Genomic DNA, 27036 nt, shown 5'->3' on the forward strand with positions numbered 1-27036 from the left:
CTAGGTTTAACCTTTTATATATTAAATTAATTGGTTTAACTAAAGGTTCATATTTCTTGGTCAAACAACCTTGTCAAATCCATGTAGTATTAGAGCAAGTGTGACTATAAGAGGAAGCCAAGGTGCACTCATCAAAGCAATGACAAATCCCCTAGGACAACTGATGCAAATCAGGATATTATGCCAGCAATGTAGGGATGTAAGAATTTCTCATAACTATAGAGAGACGAACCTGCAATCCGGCATATAAGGACTAAGTTTATTATCCTTCCAACACAGAATAATAATAACAGCTCAAATGGATAATCTTTATTCATACATTGGTAGCAAAGAGCCTAATCAGGCATTGTGGAATGCTTCACCGCATCATACTAATTTTAATGTGAATTACCTTTACTTGATTTATTTTTTGATAGATTACCGTTGAGATTCTTCAAAAAGTCTATCTACTTTGATAAGGCGAAAGCTTCATGGAGAATTTCTCTCATCTAAGGTACTCCTTAATTAGGTTATTTTTACTTTCACTTTTGATGTACCTTAACTGTACATTGTATATAATTCTGTAAGGGGAGAGTCTCCCTCGTTTACATTGCTAGGTCTTATGTAAATTAGGGGGGAGGAGTCCCTTCATTTTAGATGCTTGCTAGCTAGGTAGTATAACTTCTAACTTGCTAGCTAGGTAGTATAGCTTCTAAGTCTATGACCCATTGTTTAGCCCATCTTGACTCAGCCCATCTTAGCCCAAGTACTCTTTGGGTTAGGTTGAGTAGTGACCTATTTATTGACCTAACTCCATCTTGACCCACTCAAATTCAGCCTAACCCGTCTATTTACCACCCCTACTTTTAACTTAGCTCCTGGAGTCTAGTTAATAACCTGAACATGTGTCATCTTTAGGAACTGGAGGTTAGGTTTATGTTATCCTCCATTGCAATTCTCCCTTTGCTTTAATATACATGGTACGGGTTGATGCAAAACTCCTCATCACCGAGGTGAAAAACTGGGTGGATAGATTAAAAAAACTTTTTGACTTTTGTTTTTAGTGCTATATTAATTATAAAGAAAGCGACTCGACTTTTTTATTAACAAACTCTATTCTTAAAATTAAACCTTACAATACTACTTACAAATTGAAGAAAATAGTTTTTTTCTCACTCAAGACTTTTCTCTTACTTTCAAGTAAAGCACGACAGTAAATCTCTTTCTTTTGAAAACAATAATTTAATAGATCTTATTTAGAATTTGGACTCTAATGAGTTTTTGAAATCCAATTGAGCTTTAACACGGGCATTTGCATTTATACCCAATTTTAGGTTTACTATTGAACTTATACCCACTTTGTACAAATATTTACAAGTATACCCACTTTAGGTTCGACTTTAGACTTATCGGATCTGTCGTTGAAAAAAAATCTGAAGTGCAATGCACTTAAGGCCAACTCTAAAGCGCAAAAATTATACTTCAAATGCACTTAAGGTCAAATAGGTCTGAAGTGCAATAAATGTTTTCATGTACTTAAAGATCAAATAGGTTTGAAGTGAAAAAATTGCACTTAAGATGCACTTAAGGCCAAATAGATCCGAAGTGCAACAAATATTTTCATGCACTTAAGGCCAAATATGTCTGAAGTGAAAATATTGTATTTAAGGTCAAATAGATACCCAAAAATAGAAATATGTTCTTTGAATTTCAACAATTCAATACACGATTCAATACCTAAATCTACTCCAAATGATCTTAAATTTGAAACATAACCTCCAAATATCATAAAGAATAAACCACAATCATCAATGTGTCAAAATAACAATAAATCTAACAAATCGATTTTGCAATTAAGAAGAAGAAGAAATCCTAAGGAATAACAAAGAGAGGAGGAAGAGGGGGGGAGGGGTACCAAATAGGGCGCCCGTGAAATGTTTGCCTTTAACATATGCATTATTAGCAGCACCCCGCTCATTTTAAACTAACCTTTATTCGATAAAATAAAATAAAAAAACTAACTTTTACACATTCTTCCAAATTAAATAAAAAAAATATTGAAAATTTATAAGAAATTAGTTAATTTTCCTTGCTTTATGCCAAATAAAGAAGAAGACACTTTGAGAATTTTTCTTCTATGTATTGAGAATGAAAATATATTGTACATGGTGCACGTATAAATATAACAAGAAAGGAATATGGCTATAACTAACTATTGCCAAGTGGCAGTATCCTATTTCCTAATGTCCAACCACCTATCAGATAAATACAAGAAAGGATAAAATTATCTACAAAATGATAACCACAATAGTTAATCTCTTGACCATGGTCTGGAATGCATGTAGGCCCAAAACATTGAGTCACAGTTGAAATAAGCCAAGGCCCAACGCTAATGTCTTCATTCAGGCCCAATGCAAACTAAACCCATATGAAACCGGGTCACCTATTTCTTATACAAATATAACATGTCTTGTAACCATTTAGACAGAACATAAACTCAACATAACCATCTCCTATTTCATCGTACTTATCACCACCAGAATATTCTAGAAATCGACGACACAACGCTTGATAAACAACATTTCCAACACCCCTCCTCAAGTTGGATGGGGATGAAGAAACCCCCAACTAAACTAGAAGATTTTGATGCAAAGGCCCAGTTAGGGATCTAGTAAATAGATCTGCCAACTGAGAAGCAGATCGTACATAAGACAAAGAAATCAAGCCGGCTAGGAACTGCTGGCGAACAAAATGGCAGTCGATCTCCACATGCTTCGTTCTTTCATGAAACACAGGGTTCTTAGAGATGTGAATCATAGATTAGCTATCCGAATGAAGAGGAATTGGGAGTGAAATTGGAATAGAGAGAGATCGTCCAAGAGATGGACTGGCCAGGTTAATTCCACTAAAACTCGTCGCATAGAGCGATATTCGACTTCGGCAGAGATAAGAAAAATGGCAGATTGTTTCTTGGATTTCCAAGAAATTGGATATGAACCAAGGGAGATGTATAACCTACTCACAGACCTCCGTGAATCTAGGCAAGTTCCCTAATCGGAGTCGTAGAAAGCTAGAAGATGAAATGATGAAGAAGGTGACATAAGGAGTCCAAGACCTAGATCCTTGAGAAGATAGCGAAGAACTCGAAGTGCTGCAGCAAGATGAGGAGCTCGAGGATCCTGCATATATTGGCTTAAATGTTGAACGGTGAAGCAAAGATCCGGTCTTGTGTAAGTTAGGTAGTTTAACTTGCCTAAGAGGTGACGATACAGTGTTGGATCATGGAAAGGTTCCCTTGTTTTAGCAAGCAATGACTGATAGATCAAGGGGTGAAGATACTGGGGTCAAATGCAAGCAATCATATTATGCTAACAAATCCATGGTGAACCTCTACTGACACAAGATCAGTCTATGTGGCTCACGCAATACCTCCATTCCCAAAAATAAATGTAAGTCACCAAGTCCTTAATTTTGAATTCCTGATTTAGGAAGTCTTTCAAGGCATATAATTCAGCATTGTCATTTCCTGTTAACAAGATGTCGTCTACATATACAACAACAATAAAAATGGAAGAATCTGTCTTTTTAAAAAATAAGGAGTAATCATTTAAAGAGTGAGTGAACCCCTTAAAATTTAGGACAGAGGTGAGATTTGCATACCACTGTCGAGATGCTTGACGAAGTCCATAAAGAGACTTTTTTAGTGACAGACATGCATAGGGCTAGGTGGAGTGACCCCAACAAGAAACTTCATATAGACCTCTTCATCGAGGTCTCCATGCAAAAACACATTATTTACATCTAAATCGTAGAGACCCCATCATTTCTTTACTGTTGTAGCCAAAATGCACCTTAAGGTAGTCATTTTTACCACTGGTGAAAATATTTTATTGAAATCAATCCCCTCACGTTGTATATCACCTCTGATCACTAATCGTGATTTTAGTCTCTCTATGCTCCCATCTGAGTGTTGCTAAGTTTCTAACCCCTAGTCTTCAATTTCGAGTTTGGGTAAAGATGGGTCTCAGGTGTTATTCAACTCTAGAGCCTCAATTTCTTTATCCATGGCTTCTTACCAACCTGGATGATGTGTAACCTGAACATAACTAGTAGGTTCATAACCATTAGACATAGAGTTGAGCATATGTTGATTTGAAGAAGATAAGCCACTAAAAAAATTAAAGTAGGTGTTATTGGGGCTAGAAAACAAGAAGAAATAACATTTGTTAGTTAAAGAGCATTGCAGATATAGTCCTTCAGATATGATAGAGTTTTAGTGTTCTGGCGGATTTTCTTATGAGAGTGTCTACCACAGCTTCTGATTCTAGTGCGAAAAAATAGGAGAACTCCTGGAAACTATAGAGGATTTTGGTGTATAACTAGATGAAGGAGGCTAAAAAGCAACAAGAGATCTATGTGTGTAACTAGATGAAGAAAATTGATAAGGACTAATGGATCTAGGACTAGACAAAAGAGGATCAGCTGAAAGACTATTATCTGGATATGAAACATCTTGGGTTGGCACATCAGAGGAATGGCTAACTCATGTGTTCTAGTTAGCATTAGGCAGAAAAGACACATTAGGATTAGCAGCTTTAATAGAGGCAAAAGGGAAGAATTCCTTATGAAACACTACATCTATTGAAACAAAAGGTTTAAGAGTCTTTAGATTAAGCACCTTATAACCTTTTTTACCATGTGGATATCCCATAAAAATACAAGGAACTGCCCTTGCTTCAAATTTCCCTCTATGACTTGAAAATGTGGAAGCAAAACATAAACACCCAAAGCACCCAAGATTGGAATAATTAGGTTTGACATTAAAAAGAATCTCATATGGGGTCTTTAGGTGCAAAATCTTTGAAGGAAACCTGTTGATCAAGTAAGTTTCTATCAAAAGAAAGTCTCCCCGTTATGAGATAGGTAAATGAGATTGAAATAATAAAGCTCTAGAGGTCTCTAGTAAGTGTTTATGCTTTCTATCCACAACTTCATTTTGTTGTGGAGTGGCCACACAAGTAGTCTGGTGTATGATTCCCTGAGAAAGAAAGAACTCTAACTGAACATTTCCATTTCCCAATTCAAAAGCATTATCTGACCTTATGACTTTTACTTTGGTATGAAACTGCCTTTCTACCATGGCTAGAAAGGACTTTAGAATTGTGAAAGCATTGGATTTGGCACTTACTAAATAGGTCTGTGTACCTCTACTGGAATCATCAACTATTGTAATAAAAAACTTGAAACCATCATAGGTTGAATGTTTATAAGGTCCCCAAGTATCTACATGAATTAATTCAATTAGAGAGTTAGTTGTAATAGAGCTAGAAGGAAAAGGGAGTTTGGATTGTCTTGCCATTGGACAAACAACACAAGGAACAGAAAATTTGACACATGAAGGAATAGGAATAGATGATATATTCTTCATATTACTCAAAGGCATGTGGCCTAATCTATTGTGCCACAATTTGTCTTTTGTATTGGAATCAGAAAAAGTAAAACATGAATTAGAAATAGCACTAGGCTTTAATTGATTGTTGGAATTAAAACTATTACTAGTCTTAGGGAAACTCTTAGAAGTTGTTGCTGGATGCCTTGACTCAAGGATGTACATACCTCTTCTCTCTTTACCAATCTCCAGAGGGCCCCTGTAGCAGAAAACAAGAAGGAGTGAATAATATGAACTTTCTAAGTTGTCTGCACAACTTGTGCACAGACAAAAAGTTAAATTTAAATGAAGGTATGTATAAGACATGTTGTAACTAGATTAGGCAAAAGAGTAACAGATCCATAATGAGTAACTCTAACTCTACAAGAATTTGGAAGTTTAACTATTATTGATTTTGGCAAAACCCTGAAATCTGAAAAGAATGCTTTGTTAAAAGTTATATGCTCAGTGGCTCCACTATCTAGTATCCATGACTGACTATCAATTTCTATGAAACATGCATAAGTATCAAAATATTTTGATATACCAACATAGTTTAAGTTGGCAAGAGCATCAGAGGAACCTGCACCCTGCTGGTTCAAGTTCACCTGCTGAAAAAGCTGCAGCAGCTGGGTCACATTCTCCTGGGTAAGGGCCTTCACCTCTGAACTACTGTTAGTTCCTTGTTCTGCTTCTTCAATTGTGTTAAGAATATTATTGTGTGCCTGGGCTATACCTTGAAACTTCCTCTGTTTTGTGAATTTGAAATTTGTGGGAAATCCATGGATTCTGTAACACTTATCTATGATATGACCTGGTTTCTTAAAATAGGCACAAATGTTGGAGTTTCTTTTCACATCATAACCTGTTTTCTATCCTTTATAATCATTAAACTTCTTCCCCCCCTCCTGACTGATTTGCTGACACAAAAGAGGCCGATTCACATGGATAAAAAGGTGTAGGATGTATTTCTCTCTGCTTCTCATCATGCATGACAAGTGAGTAAGCCTGACCAATAGAGGGTAAAGGGGAAGACAACAGTATGTTGCTTCTGACCTCAATTAAAGTCTCATTTAGACCCATCAAAAACTGCAGTAGCTTCTCATCTTGATGTGTCTTTAGGTTTTTAGCCTTAGCTCCACAATCACATTCACAAACACAAGCAGAAAAAGTGTTTAAAGCATCTAATTCATCCCATGAACTTTTCATTTTAGTGAAGTAGCTTGATACACTACAATTACCTTGAATTACTGCACTTAACTCTTTCTGCAATTGGGAGAATTTTACCCTATTTGTCTGACCAAACCTATCTTCCAAGTCTTCCCAAAGATCTTTGGCACTTTGAGAGTACAAGACACTCTCTGCAATTTCCTTTGACAAAGAGTTGAGCAGCCATGACAGTATCATGTCATTACAGCGAGCCCAGTGCTTTTGAAGCCTAGAATCAGTAGTTGGAACAACTAGGGATCTATCAATGAACCCTAGCTTATTCTTAGCAGATAATGCTATTACCATAACTCTTCTCCAACCCCCATAACTCTTTCCATCGAACACTGAAGAAACAAGATTCATCCCTGAATAATCCGAGGGATGAAGATAGTAAGGATGAGCTGAATCTACTACACCACTCATCCCTGAAGCAATAGATTAGTACCAGCTATAGTAGAAGAATCTGTAGCTAAAGCTAGTGTATCAGTAGGTTTGGAAACAGTACCCATTGTATAAAAAAAAAAAAGAAGAGAATGGAAATTTGATTCAAAGTGTAAAGAGTAGATTAAACCTGCTCTGATACCATGCCAAATAAAGAATAAGTCACTTTGAGAATTTTTCTTCTGTGTATTGAGAATGAAAATACATTGTGTATAGGGTACACGTATAAATATAACAAGAAAAGAATTTGGCTATAACTAACTATTGCCAAGTGGCAGTGTCCTATTTCCTAATGTCTAACCACCTATCAGATAAATACAAGGAAGGATAAAATTATCTACAAAATGATAACCACAATAGTTAATCTCTTGACCATGGTCTGGAATGCATGTAGGCCCAAAACATTGAGTCACGGCTGAAATAAGCCAAGGCCCAAAGCTAATGTCTTCATTCAGGCCCAATGCAAACTAAACCCATATGAAACCGGGTCACCTATCTCTTATACAAATATAACATGTCTTGTAACCATTCAGACAGAACATAAACTCAACCCAACCATCTCCTCTTTCATCGTACTTATCACCACCGGAATATTCTAGAGATCGACGGCACAAAGCTTGATCAACACCATTTCCAACACTTTAAAACATCCCTTTTTACCTTCAAAAATATTAATTAGGTAGCAACATTTTTTTTCCTCTGAGTTTAACAAGGACATTCTTTTTACAAAATCTACATCGTAATAACTATTTCAAACTCATAAGAACGTTTAATGGTCCATTGTTGATTAACCATTTTATCATAAACAAAATAAACATAATATCCTTTTTTCAAAAACATTTTGATATGAAATAGCAAGAAAATATTACTCCAAACATATGAAGTAAAGTTCAAATGGATTGTACTTAAAAGTTTGAAATATTAGGCTTGATATATTTGTTATATATCAGGATATTTGTTAACAATTCCCTCTAATAGATCGTGTGGATTTAACGTTCTAGAGATTAGGTACGTTCAATTTTTGAAGGCAATTCAAAGGGAAAAGTCAACATATGACTGCTGAAGGAGCAACTTTTGACCATGAAGATATTTTATCAATTTTCATACTATTAAGACTACTACGTACATACTAACTAGTGGAAGTTTCCCAGCCAAAGAAAGTCAAAATATTCCAAAGTCTCCCCCACTCAAACGAACTGGTCAACACACCCCCTAAATACCAACGCCACTATAAAAAGTTTCTTCGCCAAGTAAACAAACCCATCATCCTTTCTCCTTAGATTTCTTTAAAACACTTTCCCCTTTGTTCAAAGTAAACAAACCCATCATCCTTCTTTCTTCTTATAATTCTTGATAACACTTCCTTTTTGGTTCAAAAGAAAGATGGAGGTTCTTCCTTCAATGGAAACCATCACTCAAAAGTTTTCACTTCTACCATCAAAGTCACCACCAGTTGACAGAACCAACAGGGCAGATAGGAAATACAATTGCAAGAGTAGGTTTCCATCATCACCAAGGTCTCAACAACACAGAGATTCATCGCCACGCATTTCAAGAACAGTGAGGGCAACAGCAACAAGCCATTATAGTCTGCGGAAACTACATGGATCGGCAAACAAAGAGATCATAAAGAGAGCATTAACACCACCGGCTCGTCGACTAACCTTGAGATGGTTGGATTTTAAGCCAACTCCTAGCCGTCTTTGTAATATGTCTGCTGCATAGTTTTGGTATGTTATAGCCACTTGGATATAGGATGTGAATTGTGACGTACAAAAGATACCCAATGAATCAGAATTTCATCTGTTTATTCTTTTCATAGATGATTGTGAACTTTCCAAAATTGCCAGCCATTTCAGTTTTGGCAACTCAGGATTGAATTGTGTGAATCTCATATAAAAGTTTTAACGGTTAGAGAGAACACGCTTAATTTACTTAATTATGTCCAAGATCTGTCATTTTATGATCACACAATGGATATACTTTTCATTTTTCAGTCCGAACTGAACCACTTGGAGCTTTAACTTTATCCAACCCAGATTGTATATAGTACATAGTGACGAAGCCAGGAATTTCCTTAAACTATTCAAACTTGAAAGAAGTAAAAAAAAAATTTCCAACAAAGGGTGTTCAATATATACTATGTACCTCTAAAACATGATATTTTACCTATATGGGCAATGTAATTTTCCGACAAAGACCACCCTTGCCAAAGTGTAGCTTCGCCCCATGTACTGTACATTATCATGTTCTAGCAAAGCCAGATCCAATTGCAGAGAAAGGTAGTGAAAGTGGTAAGACATCAATAATAAAATACTCCACTGTTATGTTTACAAGAAGCAGCAGCCATTTTTGGTACTAATGATCTGCAACAATAAATGAGATATAGTTTTTTCAAAAAATTGAGTCAAGAAGGTTAGTTCTCCTGGGGTGGTAAGACGAGGCGGTCTTGGCCTTCCACCAGCTTCGCAGATCGAATTACGTCACCAGTTTTGACCTGGGGAAGGATATCTCTCCCGATAGTTGTATATCTATGCATCATAAGACACGATTTACCATTAAAACATCTACAATCACTGGTTTGTTGAATATACAATAGGTTTTCGCAAATTATCTGACAAAAAAATTTGAAGAAACCATACCCGAAAACGGAAAATTGACCCTCCTCAAATGACAAACCTCCCAAACCAGACTGCAAAACAACATTTTAATTGGATAAGTTGGGTGGCGATATTCTATAGCTAGATTCAAGTGGTAGCTTTAAGAATAAACAAGAAGAAAGGCAGGAATAGTCTATACTGATGAATTACTACTTACATTTCTCTTATCGTAAAGATAAAAGAAGAACTGGCTTGGTGATGATAACTCCTCTGATACATCACTATGAGCCATTGCAACTGCACCATAAACGGATAATGGAAGCACAGGCAGCTCTCCATCCTTCCATAACAAAAGGAATAAACCATAAGCACAGCGCAGCAGAAATAAACACCAAAGTGGTCTGTTAAAATCCATGAAACTATGCATACCTGAACGCTTAAAGTTGTTCTATAAAGGGGCTCAAATTGTCCGGATGGCTTGATTTCCAAGGGAACACTATAACCTGTGGCCTTTCCCAATTCACTGTCTGAAAGAATTGCTTGGTTGGCACTAGTTAGCTTCATCCCATCATATGCCCCATCAATCACCTACAGAATTATAGATTTGTTGTTATCATGACAGAAAATTCAGAATTTCTTATTCAAATAAATCTAAAGATGAGAAGTCTCAAGGATGCAAGTTTTTACAATCCATATATAACAAGATATAAATATCTGAACAAGATCACAGTGAGATAGTAGCTTGAAATGTCAGGGACCGGTAGCACTCATCTTGGGTCAGCAAGTGTAACATAATCGAGAATTCAAAAAACATAACTCCTCAAGACATCACTATGATGGTTTTCCATATTCAAGCAGAATGTGAAGCTGATAATCTAGAGCTATAGGAAGGAAATTATGACCTCTATGCTCTTCAACTAAAGCAGTTATTAGTCCCAAGAAGAAAGATGCGGGAAAAAGAAAGGAGAAAAACCACCATCACGTGTGGACATGCTTCAAGTGTACCCTGAAGTCTGATCAGTTTGTCTAACAGAAGTACAGGGTAGTCTTCGAAGGGGAAAAGACAGGACAAAATTATTAGTAGTAAAGAAGGTCCTTATCCTTGTGATGTAGATGTCATTTGATGGAAACGAAGGAAAACATGAACATGTCAAAACATGAACATGTCAGGTGGAAAGCAGACGTAAATATGCAAGAACTAAAACAGTTTCTACATTTTTTTGATGTACACGTTGAGGACTAAACAAACACAGAGCGTTACAAGCCAAAAGATGCAAGAAGAGCATTGTGCTTCAGCTCATCACTTAAAGGTGGTTGAATATTTTCAGACATCATGCTATAATCCTTCAATCTGTCCTAAAAGACAAATTATTGATATTGGAAGGGAAAGGACCCAAATGGATCAAAATGATATCGAGGATCATAGCAAACCCCAACTAGTTTGTAGATGAGGCATAGTTGTTGTTATGCTGCATAATGAGTACTTACAAGGATTAAGTGAGATTCCAATACCTTACCAGTTTTGCGAAGTTCCCTGCTGTCAGTGGTGCTGAATACCCATCTAAAACAACCTGCATTGTGTCATTATACAGTTAATACTTTTGTGTTGACCAAAATATGTGTCTGAAGAATACTATAAGTTATAATAGTAGAATAAAAAACTTTCTCCTCTGCTGCAGGCTCTATCATACGACAAATTGTCACCCCCCTCAGAAAAGCCGAAGTAAGCGTTTAATTGGGGAATAATTCATCATACAAAAGAAACATACTTTTTATTTCAAAAACACAATATACGATAGGCAGTTCAAATAAAGAGAAAGAGACAGTATAGCCGTTTCCAGATTGATTAAATTGCAATAATGTTTCCAAGCTAAAGAAATTGCATGAGATTATGGTTAATATTCAAGGTAACAAATAAGTGATATGTTTTGAGTCATTAGCAAATAACTTCCATAAGTATTTATCTTTTAACTGAAAGGTCTGAACTGATGCTTAAAACTTTAGTATACAATGAATTATTTAATTAGGAAAAGATTGTTTGAAATGATTATGTAATCAATTTCCTGTCAAAGGGGAGAGGATAGTAATGTTAATAAATGACGCAGTGTAGCATACAAATGAATATTCATGAGAAAAGTACAAGGAACTGATGATGATGACAATGATATGCATTCACTCTGCAAAAGATGACTCATATGATCAACATAGCTCTTCTAGAAGACAAAGCAGGAAATAGATGAAAGCTCTCCTTTATGCCATCCTTGGTGCATACGCTGAAAGAATGGGGCTGTTTTGGACAATTGAATAGAATCATCAGATATCTACTAGAGAATATGCCAAAAGAACGGGAATGGTGAAGTGCAAAGCCCCCGTGTGCCAATTATCAAATTCAGAATAAAAGATCAAACAAAGAAATAGGCAGTGCAAGAGGTTTTCATGACATCCACCTAGGTCACCACAGTTTTAATCTGACACTCAAGTAAAGGATCCAGCATACCTGAATCTTTGCAGTGCTTTTGGCTACACCAGCAGCTTCAGGAGAAAATGTTGAACCATCTACTTTCTCAACTGTAAATTCAACTATTCCTCTCCCTGTGAGCCTGACGTATTTAGTAGAAGAATAGAACATAAACCATCTTCCCTGAAGAAATCATTATGTAGTTGCTCGAACATGGTTTGCTTATAAATTGAATGCGTGGTGCTTTAAAAAGAATACCCCAACTCAAGTTTTCTTCAATAAAGATGCATAATGTTGCTGCTGAAGAGCTAAGGAATCATAATGTGAACATTTGGATATACAAAAGCTACCATAAGTGTCAACAAGGCACAATAACCATGCATATGTAGTGTCCTCGGTTTCTATAATCAATGTACTGTACATATTTGTCATTAAGCAACTAACTTTATAACGAGCAGTTGAAATGCAGGGGCGGCCCGACGAATTTTGTGGCCTAAAGCCAAACTTTATGAAGGGCCTTAACTTTTTAATTTTTTTTTTTATTATTTATTTGAAGTCTATTTTTTATAGCTTTTCTTAGATACAAAGTTATTAATGATTTTCTTATAATCAATAACTCCCAATAAGTATTTCTCAACTAACAATATAGTTAATCCACTTAACCATTCTTGTGACATTGTTGTTCTTAGGTAAGATTTTATCAATTTTAATTTTGAAAATATCTTTTCACTGAAGCAACGGTAACATGAGTTATTAACATTATTCCATAAGAAATTTAGGTATTTGAAAAAGAACTAAATCTTTTTATTTGATTAAATGTATCAATTAAACTGTTATCTTCTAATTGTACTATTTTCCTTAATACTTTTAATTCAGAGAATAAATTTAAACCATCAATATCGAATTGATTATTATGCTTTAAGGAACATTCTAGATTAATTTTTTCAAACTTCCAACATCTAGTGATCTTAGTTTTTACTGCCAAATAGAAAACCAAAAATATTTTCATATGCTTTGAATTGTTCAAATCTATTTTGAAGTGAAAAAATAGTCTTGTCTATTATTTATAAAAGCAATCAACTCTAAGAGACTCTTCGAAAAATTTTGAAATTTAATTATCAACATTTGCATCAAATTATTACTTCCTATATATCACACGTTTCTTACGAAATTTAGGTTTGATATTCATTTCAAGTGCAATTTCCTTGGTAGAAATCATAACAGTTGCAAATCCTTCTTCTCTATATTTCTTAAAGAAAGAAATCAAACTTTTTCACTTTACAGAACTTTTTTTAAACTTATACATAGTCTATTAGATGTAACAAAAAATTGGGCCTCCACAAATATGGGGCCTAAAGCGGTTGCTTTACTTACTTTATGGAAGGGTCACCCTGTTGAAATGTTGCTTTACTCATACCAAAGTTCTTATATCATTGTCTTATTGCTAATTGGAAGAAACCTACACAAATGCTACTCAATTTTATCTCGATGAAATTTACTTTTCCCTGTGGAAGAGTACTGAATACCTAACTACTCCCGTGAACTAGGCACGGGTTCTGTGCACACCTAAAGTTTTCGTAATCCTAATTACCCCTTGGACTTGGGCATTTGATAGCCTTTAACCCATGCTGACATGACAAAGAGCATGGATATACTCTCTTTAAGACACGAAAGAGCGAAGAAAATAAAAAAAATTAACTTCCAGGTGGGGTATTCTTCAACCGTTAATAGTCACACAGTCATATACAATAGTTTATTTGTTTAGATTATGTATTTCTTCTTGATTCTTCATAGTATATAATGCATATATTACCCTAAATTTGTATTTCTTTTTTATTTCTTCTTTATATTCAATGACTATTTGTTCCAGCAATGCAATTCATCTTTTTCGACCCAAATCTATAAAAGAAACTTGGCTGAACCTCCAATATTTATAGCCAAATTAGAAAGCTTTAGCAAAAGCAATGGAGTCCCAACTGTGTATTTCTTTTTATTTATTCTTTAGATATAATGACTATTTGTTTTAACTATGTATTTAATCTTTTTCAGGACAAATCCAACAAAAACTTGACTGGAACTCATTATTTTTCGGTTAATAGAAAAAAAGTCAAGCCAAATAATAGAGTTCCAAGTGTGTATTCTTTTTATGTCTTCTTTAGATGCAATGACTATTTGTTTCAAATGTGTATTTCTTCTTTTTCGGGACAAATCTGTAAAAACCTGGGCTGAAAATCCATTACTTTTAGCCAAATAGAAAAAGTTTCAACCTAAATAACGGATTTCCAGCCAAGTTATTTACAAATTTGGCCCCCTAAAAGTTAATGAATTTAAAAAGATAAAAAAAATATGTTATTTTTTTAAAATGCCACATGGACAAACAAATTCACATGGCAGCGTGTGTCTCTCACCTTCTTAGACAGAGTTTGCCCAGGGGGTCAGAATATCAAATAGTCCAGTGTTAAGGGGTAATTAGGACCAAAAATAGTTCAGGTGGGCTCGGAATATATCGTGCCAAATTGAGGTAGTTAGGTATTCTTTCTTTCCCTATTACTCCTATTCCCTCTAGGAAAATTTGTTCTTATCCAGATATATTTGTCCTTAACATATCATGTGTATCATTTAGTGAACTAGTCTGGGAGTTACAACATTTCAAAAAAAATTCTAAGTTATCCCTGCACTCCTATGTTATTTCTGCAAATATTTTGGCGCTGAAATCTTCTCTAAAGTGAACTATACTCAAGTTTCTACTGTTCAAAGTGAATCCACATCAGCTCTCAGTCTCAAGTGAACTGTACTCTGGTTTATACTGTTCAAGGTGAATCAGTATCAGCTAGAAGTCTCAATTATCATTAACGGCTCTCTTGTAGGCTTTTCCACACCACAAAGACGCTTGAAAAGAGGTGATCCATCATCATCTTTTCCATCTATACTGGCTATGGAAAATTTAGCCTGAAACTCGCAACGCTTTGGAATTAAACTGGTTGAAAGAATTCAATATTAGGAACACAGAAGGCAATAGAGTGGATGTTTCTTATATTCTTTATGTTGATACTTTGGTTTTGCGTGATGCAGAAGAGAAACAGCTATTACACTTGAAGAGGAATACTATTAGGTTTTAAGTCAAAGCAGATCAAAACATTCAGGAGTTAGCAGAGACAACGGCTATAAGGTTAAAAACTTTCCCCACAGTATACCTTGGACTACAATTAGGATCCAGGCTAAAGACGAAAGTGTTTGGAGAGGAGTTACAGAGAAATGTGAGAGAAAGTAAGTTCCTGCAAGAAGCAGTATCTCCTTCAGTGACAAACTGACACTAGTGAGTAGTGCACTTGATGGCATCCCTGCCAAGTTGATTTCAGTCATACCTATCCCAGCAAAGGTAGAAAAACAATTTACAAAGATAAGCAGAGGAACTCTTCTGAGTAAGAAATCAGGACGGAAGATTCATCTGGTATAATGGCAAAGATTGATGCAAGACAAGAAGCGGGAACCAGGTGTCAAAAACCTAAGATTACACAACAAAATCTTAGTGATTTGTTGAGTGGCAGAACTCCCACATCGGTGAAGTACCAATTTTGGTTGGTACTTCACCCTATAAAAGAATGCCAAATGTTTAGGATTTAGACACACCTCTCATTTGCGTTCTTATCTTCTTAAGGTATTTGTATCTTCTCTCTTTAGTATTATTTCACTTGTATTTTTGGAGTGGAATAAAATATTGGTTGTGTCCGAGGAAGTAGGCAAAATTGGCCGAACCTCGTAAATTCTGGTGTTCCTTTTATTGTTACTTTATTGTCTTATTTATTATTTGGTGGCTGTCATATTTTTTGGTATAGTAGTTGTAACTCATTCACACTATATACATTTGGCTTCCGCAACAATTGGTATCAGAGCCAAGATACTGTTTAAGTATGCTCTGTGGTTGCAGCATAGTGTGATCTTCCACATCAGAAAAGATTTATCTTGGTAACTGAGTCAAGGTTCTGTTTGAGTATGCTCTGTGGTTGTAGCTTAGTCTGATCTTCCACACCAGAAAGGAAATAATCTTGATTTGTGTCGTCAGCTATTAAATAATATTTGTGTCAACGATGAGAGACAATAAACAAGAAGAAACTACATCAAGTGTCAACAATACGTCATCATTTGCATCTTCGCTTATGACAAGAATTGTGTCAAATGCGAAATTTGCGGTAGAAATTTTTGACGGGTCAGGACATTTTGGGATGTGGCAAGGCGAGGTTCTAGATATCCTTTTTCAACAAGGGCTAGATCTTGCCATTGAAGAAAAAAGACCAAATGTTATTGGAGAAGAAGATTGGAGAATTATCCACCGTGTTGTTTGTGGTACCATTCGATCCTACCTTGCTAGAGAGCAGAAATATCCATACACAAAGGAAACTTCTGCAAGTAAATTATGAAAAGCACTGGAGGATAAATTTTTGAAGAAAAATAGTCAAAATAAATTGTACATGAACAAGAGACTGTTTTGCTTCACATATGTTCCTGGTACCACGATGAATGAACATATCACCAGTTTCAATAAGTTGGTCACAGATTTACAAAATATGGATGCAACTTTTGATGATGGTGACTTGGCCTTGATGTTGTTGGGGTCACTAGCACCTTGAAACTACTCTACTCCATGGAAATGATGAAATTTCTCTCGGAGAAGTTTGTTCGGCTTTGTAAAGCTATGAACAAAGAAAAGGAGAAAAACAGAAGGGCGGAGAAGGAGAAGCACTATTGTGAGAGGTCGTCCTCAAAATCAAACGAGGACAAGGAAGGGAAGATCCAAGTCAAGATCTAGACCCAGCAAAGATGAATGTGCCTTTTGTCGAGAAAAGGGACACTAGAAGAAAGACTGTCCGAAGTTGAAGAATAAGGCCAAACATAACAATGGAAAGGCCATTATGGATTCAAATGTAGCTGATTGTGATGATTCAGACTTCTCATTAGTTACAACAGAGTCATCAACATCATCAGACATATGGTTGATGGACTCGACTTGTAGCTATCATATGTGTCCCAACAGGGACTGGTTCGTGGATTTTCAAGAAGGAGAATATGGAGTCATCCACACAGCGGAGAACAACCCTCTTACCTCATATGGAATTGGTTCAATACGATTAAGGAACCATGATGGAATGATCAGAACATTAATAGATGTTCTATATGTACCGGATTTGAAGAAGAATCTCATCGTTGTGGGAGCCCTAGAATCAAAAGGGTTCAAAATCATTGCAGAAAATGGAGTGATGAGACTATGTTCCGGTGCACTAGGGGTAATGAAGGCCAATCGGAAAAACAATAACATGTACCGTTATCGTGGTAGTACAGTTATTGGGACAGCGACAGTGACATCCAGTGACGAAAAAGAGGCAGAAGCAACAAGACTATGGCACATGTGCTTGGGACATGCTGGAGGAAAATCCTTGAAAACTCTATCAGATCAAGGATTGTTAAATGAAGTAAAGGTTTGCAACTTAGAGTTTTGCGAGCATTGTGTCAAAGGGAAACAGACAAGAGTTAAATTTGGTACAGCGATCCATAATACTAAAGGCATTTTGGATTATGTACACTCTGATGTTTGGGGTCCTTCCAAAACACCTTCATTTGGTGGGAAACACTATTTTGTAACCTTTGTTGATGATTTTTCCCGAAGAGTGTGGGTGTATACAATGAAGAGCAAAGATGAAGTGTTGAGAATTTTTCTCAAATGGAAGACGATGGTGGAGAATCAAACAGGCAGGAGGATCAAGTGTATTCGCACAGACAATGGAGGTGAATACAAAAATGATCATTTCAATAAGGTATGTGAAAATGATGGCATGGTCCGACACTTCACTGTCAGACATACACCACAACAGAATGGAGTGGCAGAATGTATGAACCGAACCTTGCTGGAGAAGGTACGGTGTATGTTGTCCAATGCTGGCTTGGGCAAAGAATTTTGGGCTGAGGCAATTACATATGTATGTCACCTTATTAATCGCTTACCATCTGCTGCTATTGATGACAAAACACCATTTGAAAAATGGTATGGAAAGTCTGCTGTAGATTATGACTCTTTGCACGTATTTGACTCAACTGCATATTATCATGTGACAGAGTCAAAATTGGATCTAAGGGCAAAGAAGGCTATTTTTATGGGGATTACTTCTGGAGTCAAAGGATATCGCTTATGGTGTCCTATGACAAAGAAAGTAATATTCAGCAGGGATATTACCTTTGATGAATCTGCTATGGTAAATAAGGTAACAGAAGATACCAAACAAAATGAGGGTGCTTCTAAGCAGGTGGAGTTTGAGGGAAAATTTATTTTTCGTACACAAGAAGCAGAGGAGGAAACAAATGAAGATTATCCTCTAGAAGAAGAGCCAGTAGAGAGGGAGATTCCAACTCAGGAACCTAAACAACAACTTGAATCAATAGCAACCAGCAAGCCAAAAAGGACAATAACAAAACCCGTTCGTCTTACAGAGATGGTTGCTTGTGCCACCTCAATTGTAGCTGATGATGTTCCTACCACTTATAAAGACGCAATCCAAAGTTCAGAAGAAGATAAGTGGAGGATTGCCATGAATGATGAAATACAGTCCCTTCATCAGAATCATACATGGAGATTGGCCAATCTCCCGAAGGGAAAGAAAGCAATTGGGTGCAAATGGGTATTTGCAAAGAAAGAAGGATTTCCTAACCAAGAAGATGTTCGCTACAAAGCAAGATTGGTGGCCAAAGAATATGCTCAAAAAGAGGGAATTGATTACAATGAAATGTTTTCTCTAGTTGTAAAACATTACTCCATTAGAATTATGTTGACTTTGGTAGCACAGTTGGATTTGGAACTAGTTTAGATGGATTTTTACATGGAAACTTGGAGGAGGAAATCTATATGACTCAGCCAGAAGGATTCAAAGTTGCTGGAAAGGAAAATATGGTGTGCAAACTTGAAAAATCGTTATACGGATTGAAACAATCTTCTAAACAATGGTACAAATGATTTGACAAGTTTATGTTGTGGCAAGGGTACAAGAGAAGCAAATACGATCATTGTGTGTATTTGCGCAAGCTTAAAGATGGTCATTTATATATCTTCTCCTATATGTTGATGATATGTTGATAGCTTCCAAGAATTCGGAAGAAATTGATAAGTTGAAGATTCAACTGAAGAAGGAGTTCGAGATGAAGGATCTAGGTGAGGCAAAGAAAATTCTTGGCATGGAGATAATAAGAGATAGACGTTCAAAGAAACTCTGTTTATCTCAGAAAGAGTATTTGAAAAGAGTACTACACGTTTTGGCATAGATGAAAAGACTAAGCCAGTTAGTACTCCACTTGCTCCCCATTTTAAGCTAAGTACTACTATGTCGCCAAGATGAAGCTGAACGAGAGTATATGTCAAAGGTACCATACGCAAATGTTGTTGGTAGCTTGATGTATGCAATGGTCTGTACGAGACCTGACATTTCACAAGCTGTTGGAGTTATTAGCAGATATATGCATAATCCAGGAAAGGAGCATTGGCAAGTTATGAAGTGGATTCTACGGTATATTCATAATACTGTACATGTTGGGTTAGTTTTCGAGCAGGAAGGCAATCAATCTGTAGTTGGATATTGTGACTCAGATTTTGCGGGTGATCTGGACAAACGAAGATCAACTACTGGTTATGTGTTTACTTTTGCAAGGGCACCAGTTAGTTGGAAGTCTACTTTGCAGTCAACAGTTGCTTTGTCTACAACAGAGGCAGAGTACATGGCTATTACAGAGGCTGTGAAGGAGGCAATTTGGCTTCAGGGATTGCTAAAAAAGCTTGGTATTGGACAAAAAAGTATCACAATTTTGTGTGATAGTCAAAGTGCTATTCAATTAGCGAAGAACCAAGTTTATCATGCAAGGACGAAGCACATTGATGTTCGGTATCATTTCGTACGAGAAATCATAGAAGAAGGTGGAGCCATGGTGAAGAAAATTCATACTACAGAGAATCCCGCTGATATACTGACAAAAGTGGTGACTGCGGTCAAGTTTCAACATTGTTTGGATTTGATCAACATTGTTGAACACTAAAGATTGAAAATGGAGACACAACCAAAATTCGTTATTGAGAGAAAATTGAAGATGTAGAATTTTGCCAAGGTGGAGATTTGTTGAGTGGCAGAACTCCCACATCGATGAAGTACCAATTGGTACTTCACCCTATAAAAGAAGGCCAAATGTTTAGGATTTAGACACACCTCTCATTTGCGTTCTTATCTTCTTAAGGCATTTGTATCTTCTCTTTAGTATTATTTCACTTGTATTTTTGGAGTGGAATAAAATATTGGTTGTGTCCGGGGAAGTAGGCAAAATTGGCCGAACCTCGTAAATTCTGGTGTTCCTTTTATTGTTGCTTTATTGTCTTATTTATTATTTGGTGGCTATCATAATTTTTGGTATAGTAGTTGTGACTTATTCACACTATATACATTTGGCTTCCACAACAGTCAGAGGACTGGAGAATTAATGATGAAAGGAATGAACTGTGGAAAGAGGTGATCAAGCATAAGCATGGGATGCAGAACTGCTGGCAACTAACCGTCACTTCTTCTCATGGTGTGTGTCATTTGGAAACGCATCAGATGTTTATGGAGTGAGTTCCAGAAAAAAGTAAGACTCGTAATTCCTAATGGAAGAAGAATTAAGATTTGGCTGCACAAACGGCATGGGGAGGACACTCTGGCAGAATCTTTCCAGTATAGCATGGGAATCAGCAAAACACTACTATTGCTCTACGCTGTATGAAAGGGATGGAACATTATTCATTGCTCAGAATCTCAGAAGTAATTCTGGATGCACAACAAAAAGATTCCCTCTTATGGATAGTAAAGAAGGATGGTAAATTCTCAGCGAAGTCATGCCTATTAGAGCAGAAACAACAGGGACTACAGAAGGGCTCAAACTAAAGTGGCATGCTTTGATTGGACAGCCATACGTGAAGCATGGTTGAGACAAGATAACCTGCAAAAAGGAGGTTTTCATCTGTGCAGCTGGTGCTTTCTCTGCAAGGACACTCAGAAACTGTAAAACCCATCATGCTACTCCGTAAATATGTCTGCCCAATCTGATGCATGTTTTTTAGCCTCTAAGGAGTGCAGTGTGGTAGTGACTGGAAACTTGAAGCAAGCTCTGTGCAGTTGGCAGGGCGAAGGCTGGGAAAAAACAGAAAACAGATTTTGAAGACCATTCCTCTTTGTATATTTGGAACAGACTGGTTAGAAAGAAACCAAAGGTTCTTTAAGAGAAATCAGAAAATGTAACTTTTGTTAAGTATAGGTGCATTCAAATTTAAAGTTTTAGTGCAAGGCTTTTTTTGTAAATGATATAGGTATAGTGCTGGACCTTTTGGAATCCTTACAATTTACATCAACTTCCAGCCAACTTTTATATATAAGCGGTAAATCCTTGGTGCTGCTGCTTGTGAAGCAAGTACTCATCTTTAGCGATTCAAAAAGGATAAAAAAGGAGTTACACAGGTGCATCTGCGATGTGCCTGTACTTTCCACTGTGTACAGGACAATTTTTGTTTACCAATCCATGCCTTTGTATCACAGTAAAAATATCCACAGAATCAAAAAACAATCACGTCTCTCCTCAATTTCTCGTGGAGTCAAATTCTCATCAGTACGGGTCAAGGGAATGGACCCCTAGCCTCAGATGTCCATATAAAGAACACGACGAGCATACATACCCTCTTTAACTTCTATTATAACGGACTGTCTAAACACAAACACACAGAGCACAATGAAGGTGGAAGTGTAGCACGTACTCGGTGAAAGTCAAGGTGCACACAAGCTCGCTCGTACACCACAATTATCACTTAAAAAAGAGAAAAAAAAGAGAGGAGAAACAAAGCAATTTAGGTGCCTAAACTCTAAATGCTATATTTAGAAGAGAAATCATGAGAAGCCTTACCTTGGGTATTTCAAGTACTGCTGAGGCAACAAAAATGATAACCCTGGGGCCTGTAGAGAGATTATGTCTTTGAGATATTGTCATACACTGATTATTGAATTAACGAATTAAATATTCTAAAAATCGTAATGCATGAGAGATTTGGATAGTTTGATGCTACAGGCTCTTTGCCCCAAGCTTTGCCCTTTGTTATATTCTTCAATGCGCAAGAAAATTTCCTAACTGCAAGATTTGAACCTTAATAACAATCTTATTGCTTACTAAAACTCCACAAAAGCGCAAATTACTCTAAACGGTAAATGTGGACTCATCAGCTGTGCTTTCCACTATTTGATTTGCTCCATTTCACCACAAAAGAGTAACAGCGTTTATGGGCGTCATTTATAAATGTCACGTGCGGTAGTAATAAAGGTGTTTAAAGTATAAAGGAGCTTATAAATACCTGCAACAACTCCAGCTGCGCAACAGTATCTAGTGTAGATGCTAGACCAACTGATACTTTATCTGGATCCTTATCCTTTATGTACTGTAGAAGGTTTTGTAATCCACCCTGACAAGATAAACGAGAAAGTCATCTTAATCGCAGTAGGTTTATGTTAAAACATATCATCTGTTTAGATGATTTCTGAAATTTAAGAAATCAATGAGACAGCCAAAAATTATGTTGTTCGGACTCTCCAAAAATGTCGTTGGATGCCTGTTGGATCCTGCAAAAGTAGTGTATTTTTGGAGGATCCGTCACGGGTGCAGTAACATTTTGGAGAGTCTACGCAACATAGGCCAAAAATGTACTATCACTGGAATATCATCATGCAAACCGAAAATGTACTATCACAAATGCATAGGATTTTCACAAACTTCTGCAACAAAACATAATCCCTAAAGCAACAACAAATGTGCTCCTGGTTCAGAAAGACATCCCTGCTATTGGTTCAATCAATTAAAGGATCACATGTATAACAGTTCCGAGTTTCTAAAATTTTTCCTCTTTCTTTTTATCCCTTTTGGGGCCTAAATGTAGCTAGTAGAGAATGAACCTCGACACTGGTGCAGGTTTGTGACAACCTGGAACGTAAAATGAAGTCCTTTAACCAAAAATACTTTTAAACTAAACAATTCTCGTTATTTCATTTTACCTTTCCCTCTATAAGAGAAGCGTACAAGACTGAACCCTCATCCCTCAGTTCAGCTGGTATGCTAGCCAAAATGGATGCCTTTTCATCTGTTGCAATCTGAAGAGATATTGAAGCATTAGAATAATGTACTTGAAACCAGAAATAGTTCCGGTTTCACATTTGATGAATGTAATAACTTCACATACATGGGAGATTAAAAAGAATGGTTGTTATAGGTCAAAATTGCACAAAAGGAATCCCTGCCAGCTTATCTTTAGGGGCCGCGTATTTCTAATATATGCGACAAGATTTATTTTTTGGGGGTGGTTGGGGGGTTTGGGGGAGGGAGCAAATGAGTGCCAGATTAAGATCCGTCATTAGGTTGAAACTTACACCAATGGAGTACAGTTCAAACCAATTAGTCCATATTTAGTCCAAGGCCAGATTATTATCTCGCTTCAAGGGCAATGGAATTATTTGTATCCCATTGGAGGATGAGAGATCACGACAACTTCATGACGTAGAAGGAAACGATTTGGCTTGATCATCTACCTCTCCTCTCCCCACACCTAACTCCTACAATCCCCCTACCCAACCTCACCATCCCAACTAGTTTTTCATTTTAATATGTACTTCAATTATGATTATCTAAATTAAGGGTATAATTTTCAGAGATGATAACATAACTACAACCCTATACCTAACCTGAATCAGACACAGAATAAGAGTATTTCATACCTTCACATCCTTTTAAAATAAGTAGATATTATTTCTTATATGCAGAACCAAATGACCTGCTACAATCAGTTGGCACGTGGCGTCTACATCTTTGAAACTCTTTTAGTTCTCTACTGCTATAAGTCTATTTGATGGATGGTTTAAGAGAATAACATGAAAGGAAAAATTTCTTCCTTCCTTATACCGTTGAGGATCTTTCTGGCAAACAAAAGTAAATAAGCAGCTATTTTATGCAGGGTATTATCCCAAAAGTTCTCTTCTATTCTTTATTGTTTGGAAATGGCCTGACACCCAATACTTCCGTTGGATGGCTGTGGAATATATCGAAGAATGGGGACCTTGGTAGAGGACCAAACCTTGTTTTATATCTAATTTGGTTGCAAACAAAAATATAAAGCAATACCTTAAGCGCTTTCTTCACATTACCCTCCATTGTTCCAAATGGTTTCCGCTGTGGAATCCTCAGCAAGTACGAGATGTCCTCAAGAGAATCCTGCATTTAAACAAAAAGGAATGGTGATACTGCATGAGTCTGGCTAAACCAAAATATATTGGCAAGACAAAAATAAGTCACCTGTATAGTTTTCATATTTGGGTTGGCGGGGATAGCTCTTCTGAGAGCTAATTCTCCTGTTCTTGGGATGTTTGTTTCAGGGGAATAAAGCACTGCCTCAGCAGGAGAAACGGGCCAAACTTGCCATTCATAAAAAGGTATTGGAGATGCAATTTCAATAAAGATAAGCATCACAGCCATTAAACTCTGAAATTGCTTCATTGTACTCTCCAAATGTGTTAACAAAATGGACGGAGTAGTTGGCCTCTTTGTCAATTCCTGCATGACTGAAAACCCATTCAGGAGCTGAGAGGGTTATAAAAGTTGTATTCCTCATCATTCTTGAAGCGTGCGGAATATGGTTACAAATGCACCATGCTAGTGTCCCAAGGAAAATAAAATATAAGGAAAATCAGAAAAATCATAGCCGTTGAAGAAATGGATAGGGCCCAACTCAAACTCCAAAAGCTAGCTCATGATAGGAAAATTTCTCAAAGACTGTATAAGGACAGCACAAACCATTACCTCAACCAATGTGGGACTTAAAACTAACCACCCCCCTCCCCCCGCGCACATGCCCATGGGACAACTTGAGTGTGGATAACATAAGATGTGGACCCAAGAGGATTAGCCAAGACCATATAAGGAAACCACACACATTCCCTCGTAGGACTTAACATAGCCTAAGTTACACTTTGCATTTTTCTTCGTAAACTAATTATATGGATAAAATTATCCTCGAAGACATTAAATGCCTTGGCTAGAATCTTCAAAGTGTTTAACTTTATCACACACTTGGGAGAATTTGGGATGGTATCAATCTTAGGCAAGGATTAATAGCAATTGTGCAGATTGTCCTGATAAGAAAGTTCCGTAGTCGCTTATGCTTTCATCTGGATCAAACTGTTAAAAGGTAAACCTTTGCCCAAATTATATCTCAGTAAAGTGTAGTAAGTACAATAATCCCAAACTACTCATGACTCAGCTCAGGAGTAGACGGCACAAAGGGAGAATTAAAAAAAATCACAAAATTTAAGCTTATAAATTTAGACTAGTATTGAACTAACCAGTGAAGCACTGTTCTTTGGGACAGTGAGTCTAGCATAAATTTGTCTTGCTGGAGTTGTACTACGAAGTGGGCTGAGTGGAAGCACGAGGTGGGTACGGAAAAAGGCATTGTTTTTGAGAGAACGAGGGAGATAACAACTACCGGACCCTGCCCTGTGAGAGATGATAGTAGAACAGGATAAAGGGTACGCCATTGACAGAGAGTTGAGTTCCTGGTAGTTGTTAGATGAGGTTTTTGGCGCGCCTTGTCCATGCCTATCCTTTATCTTTCTACTGATGACGTGGTATTTTTCCTTTATTTTAAATACTGCCAAAATAAAGCAAGAAAGCCACTACTATCTTATTACACAAATATATTTGTTTCTAAACTAAAAGGGTAATATAAAATATTCGCTCATGTTGACATAAGGTCTGATTATCAATTACTAAAACTAATAAATTGATATTGCAAATTGGTCCATTTTTTTTTTGTTGATATTTTTAAAGTATTTTCTGCATTGTTTCAATATCGTTTATGGGTAACAAAAATCGTCACCCCAACAGGTAACATACACAATAGTAGTTTCTGATGATTTTCATGAGAAAATATGAGTGTTTTGACAAGAGAAGTGCTGACTGGTTGAGGTGTAGGAACAACTTGGGAATCTAAATTCTAATTTCTGTAAATATTTAGTGCGAGCTATCTACTACAATCTTGAGAACAATTTATTCAATTCGTTTACAACAAAGTTATTTCTTGTTACTTAGACGTAGGGTGTACATGGACCGGATTGATTCGATTTTTATCAAAATCAAACCAAACCAATTTTATCGATCTGGATTGGTTTGGTTTTATCAAATTTTTTGGATTTTCGAATTTTTTGTTACTTAAATATTATTTCAATCTTACTTTGTTAAATTTTTGACAAGTACATATATATTTAGTAAAAATATAGAAAATGACATACATATTATCTATTAAAATATTCGTATGAGAGAATTTTGTTAGTAACACATAATAGTTATTTTTTTAGTCACCTGACAATAATGTTTTGATGTACACTTTTAAGGTTAACCGAATTTAGTAATTAAACATAAAAATCAATATGATACCCAAATAATAATAATAATCACTTCACATTCGAAAAAGATATATGATATGATATTTTAACATATGATATGAATATGGAAGAACAAAGACAATGACGCATTTTAGCAATACTTGATGAGAAAGTGATCATACAATCCATTATTTAAGGTTAATAAATATGGAGCACTTCATATACTATTAAATATTATATTCCGCAAGATAATCTTAAATATTTCTAGACATATTTTAAAGAAAATTCTATATAAATCTTAAAATTATATATTTATATGTCGGTTTAGTTCAAATTTTTTTACTCAATACCAAACCTAGTCGCGTTTTTTAATCGGTTTGGTTTGACTTTTTAGTTTGGTGTGATTTTCTACACCCGTACAGTGACACGTTCAGCTTTCTGTGACACAACAGA

General features: G+C 36.3%; 1 protein-coding gene across 2 annotated transcripts; it reads right to left on the minus strand.

Moving 5' to 3' along the window:
- Positions 1-9170: 9170 nt before the first annotated feature.
- On the minus strand, positions 9171-25800 carry LOC107778011 (peptidyl-prolyl cis-trans isomerase CYP37, chloroplastic). Of its 2 annotated transcripts, none has more exons than XM_016598187.2 (12): positions 25543-25800; positions 24497-24762; positions 24326-24415; positions 23206-23301; positions 22512-22619; positions 22070-22119; positions 12155-12257; positions 11175-11228; positions 10087-10245; positions 9875-9997; positions 9700-9749; positions 9171-9588 (listed from the first exon to the last, which is right to left on the minus strand). In XM_016598187.2, exons 2-12 carry the CDS (start codon positions 24758-24760, stop codon positions 9474-9476), a joined length of 1212 nt encoding a protein of 403 aa, XP_016453673.1. In that variant the 5' UTR covers positions 24761-24762; positions 25543-25800; the 3' UTR covers positions 9171-9473. The 2 variants fall into 2 exon arrangements, with proteins under 2 accessions (XP_016453673.1, XP_016453672.1); XM_016598186.2 differs by having other exon boundaries at positions 24497-24754; positions 25543-25796.
- Positions 25801-27036: the final 1236 nt, after the last annotated feature.

Source organism: Nicotiana tabacum, chromosome 8 (genome assembly GCF_000715075.1).
Source record: "Nicotiana tabacum cultivar K326 chromosome 8, ASM71507v2, whole genome shotgun sequence".
Lineage (NCBI taxonomy): Eukaryota > Viridiplantae > Streptophyta > Magnoliopsida > Solanales > Solanaceae > Nicotiana > Nicotiana tabacum.

What these genes read in the sequence shown, in the direction of transcription:
- LOC107778011 (XM_016598186.2), bottom strand. Translation starts at nt 25,737, where the DNA reads ATGGCGTACCCTTTATCCTGTTCTACTATCATCTCTCACAGGGCAGGG. An exon ending in ATGTGAAGAAAGCGCTTAAG is followed by an intron (nt 23,302 to 24,325) that starts GTATTGCTTTAT and finishes ATATCTCTTCAG; the next exon opens with ATTGCAACAGATGAAAAGGC. An exon ending in CGCAGCTGGAGTTGTTGCAG is followed by an intron (nt 22,120 to 22,511) that starts GTATTTATAAGC and finishes ATCTCTCTACAG; the next exon opens with GCCCCAGGGTTATCATTTTT.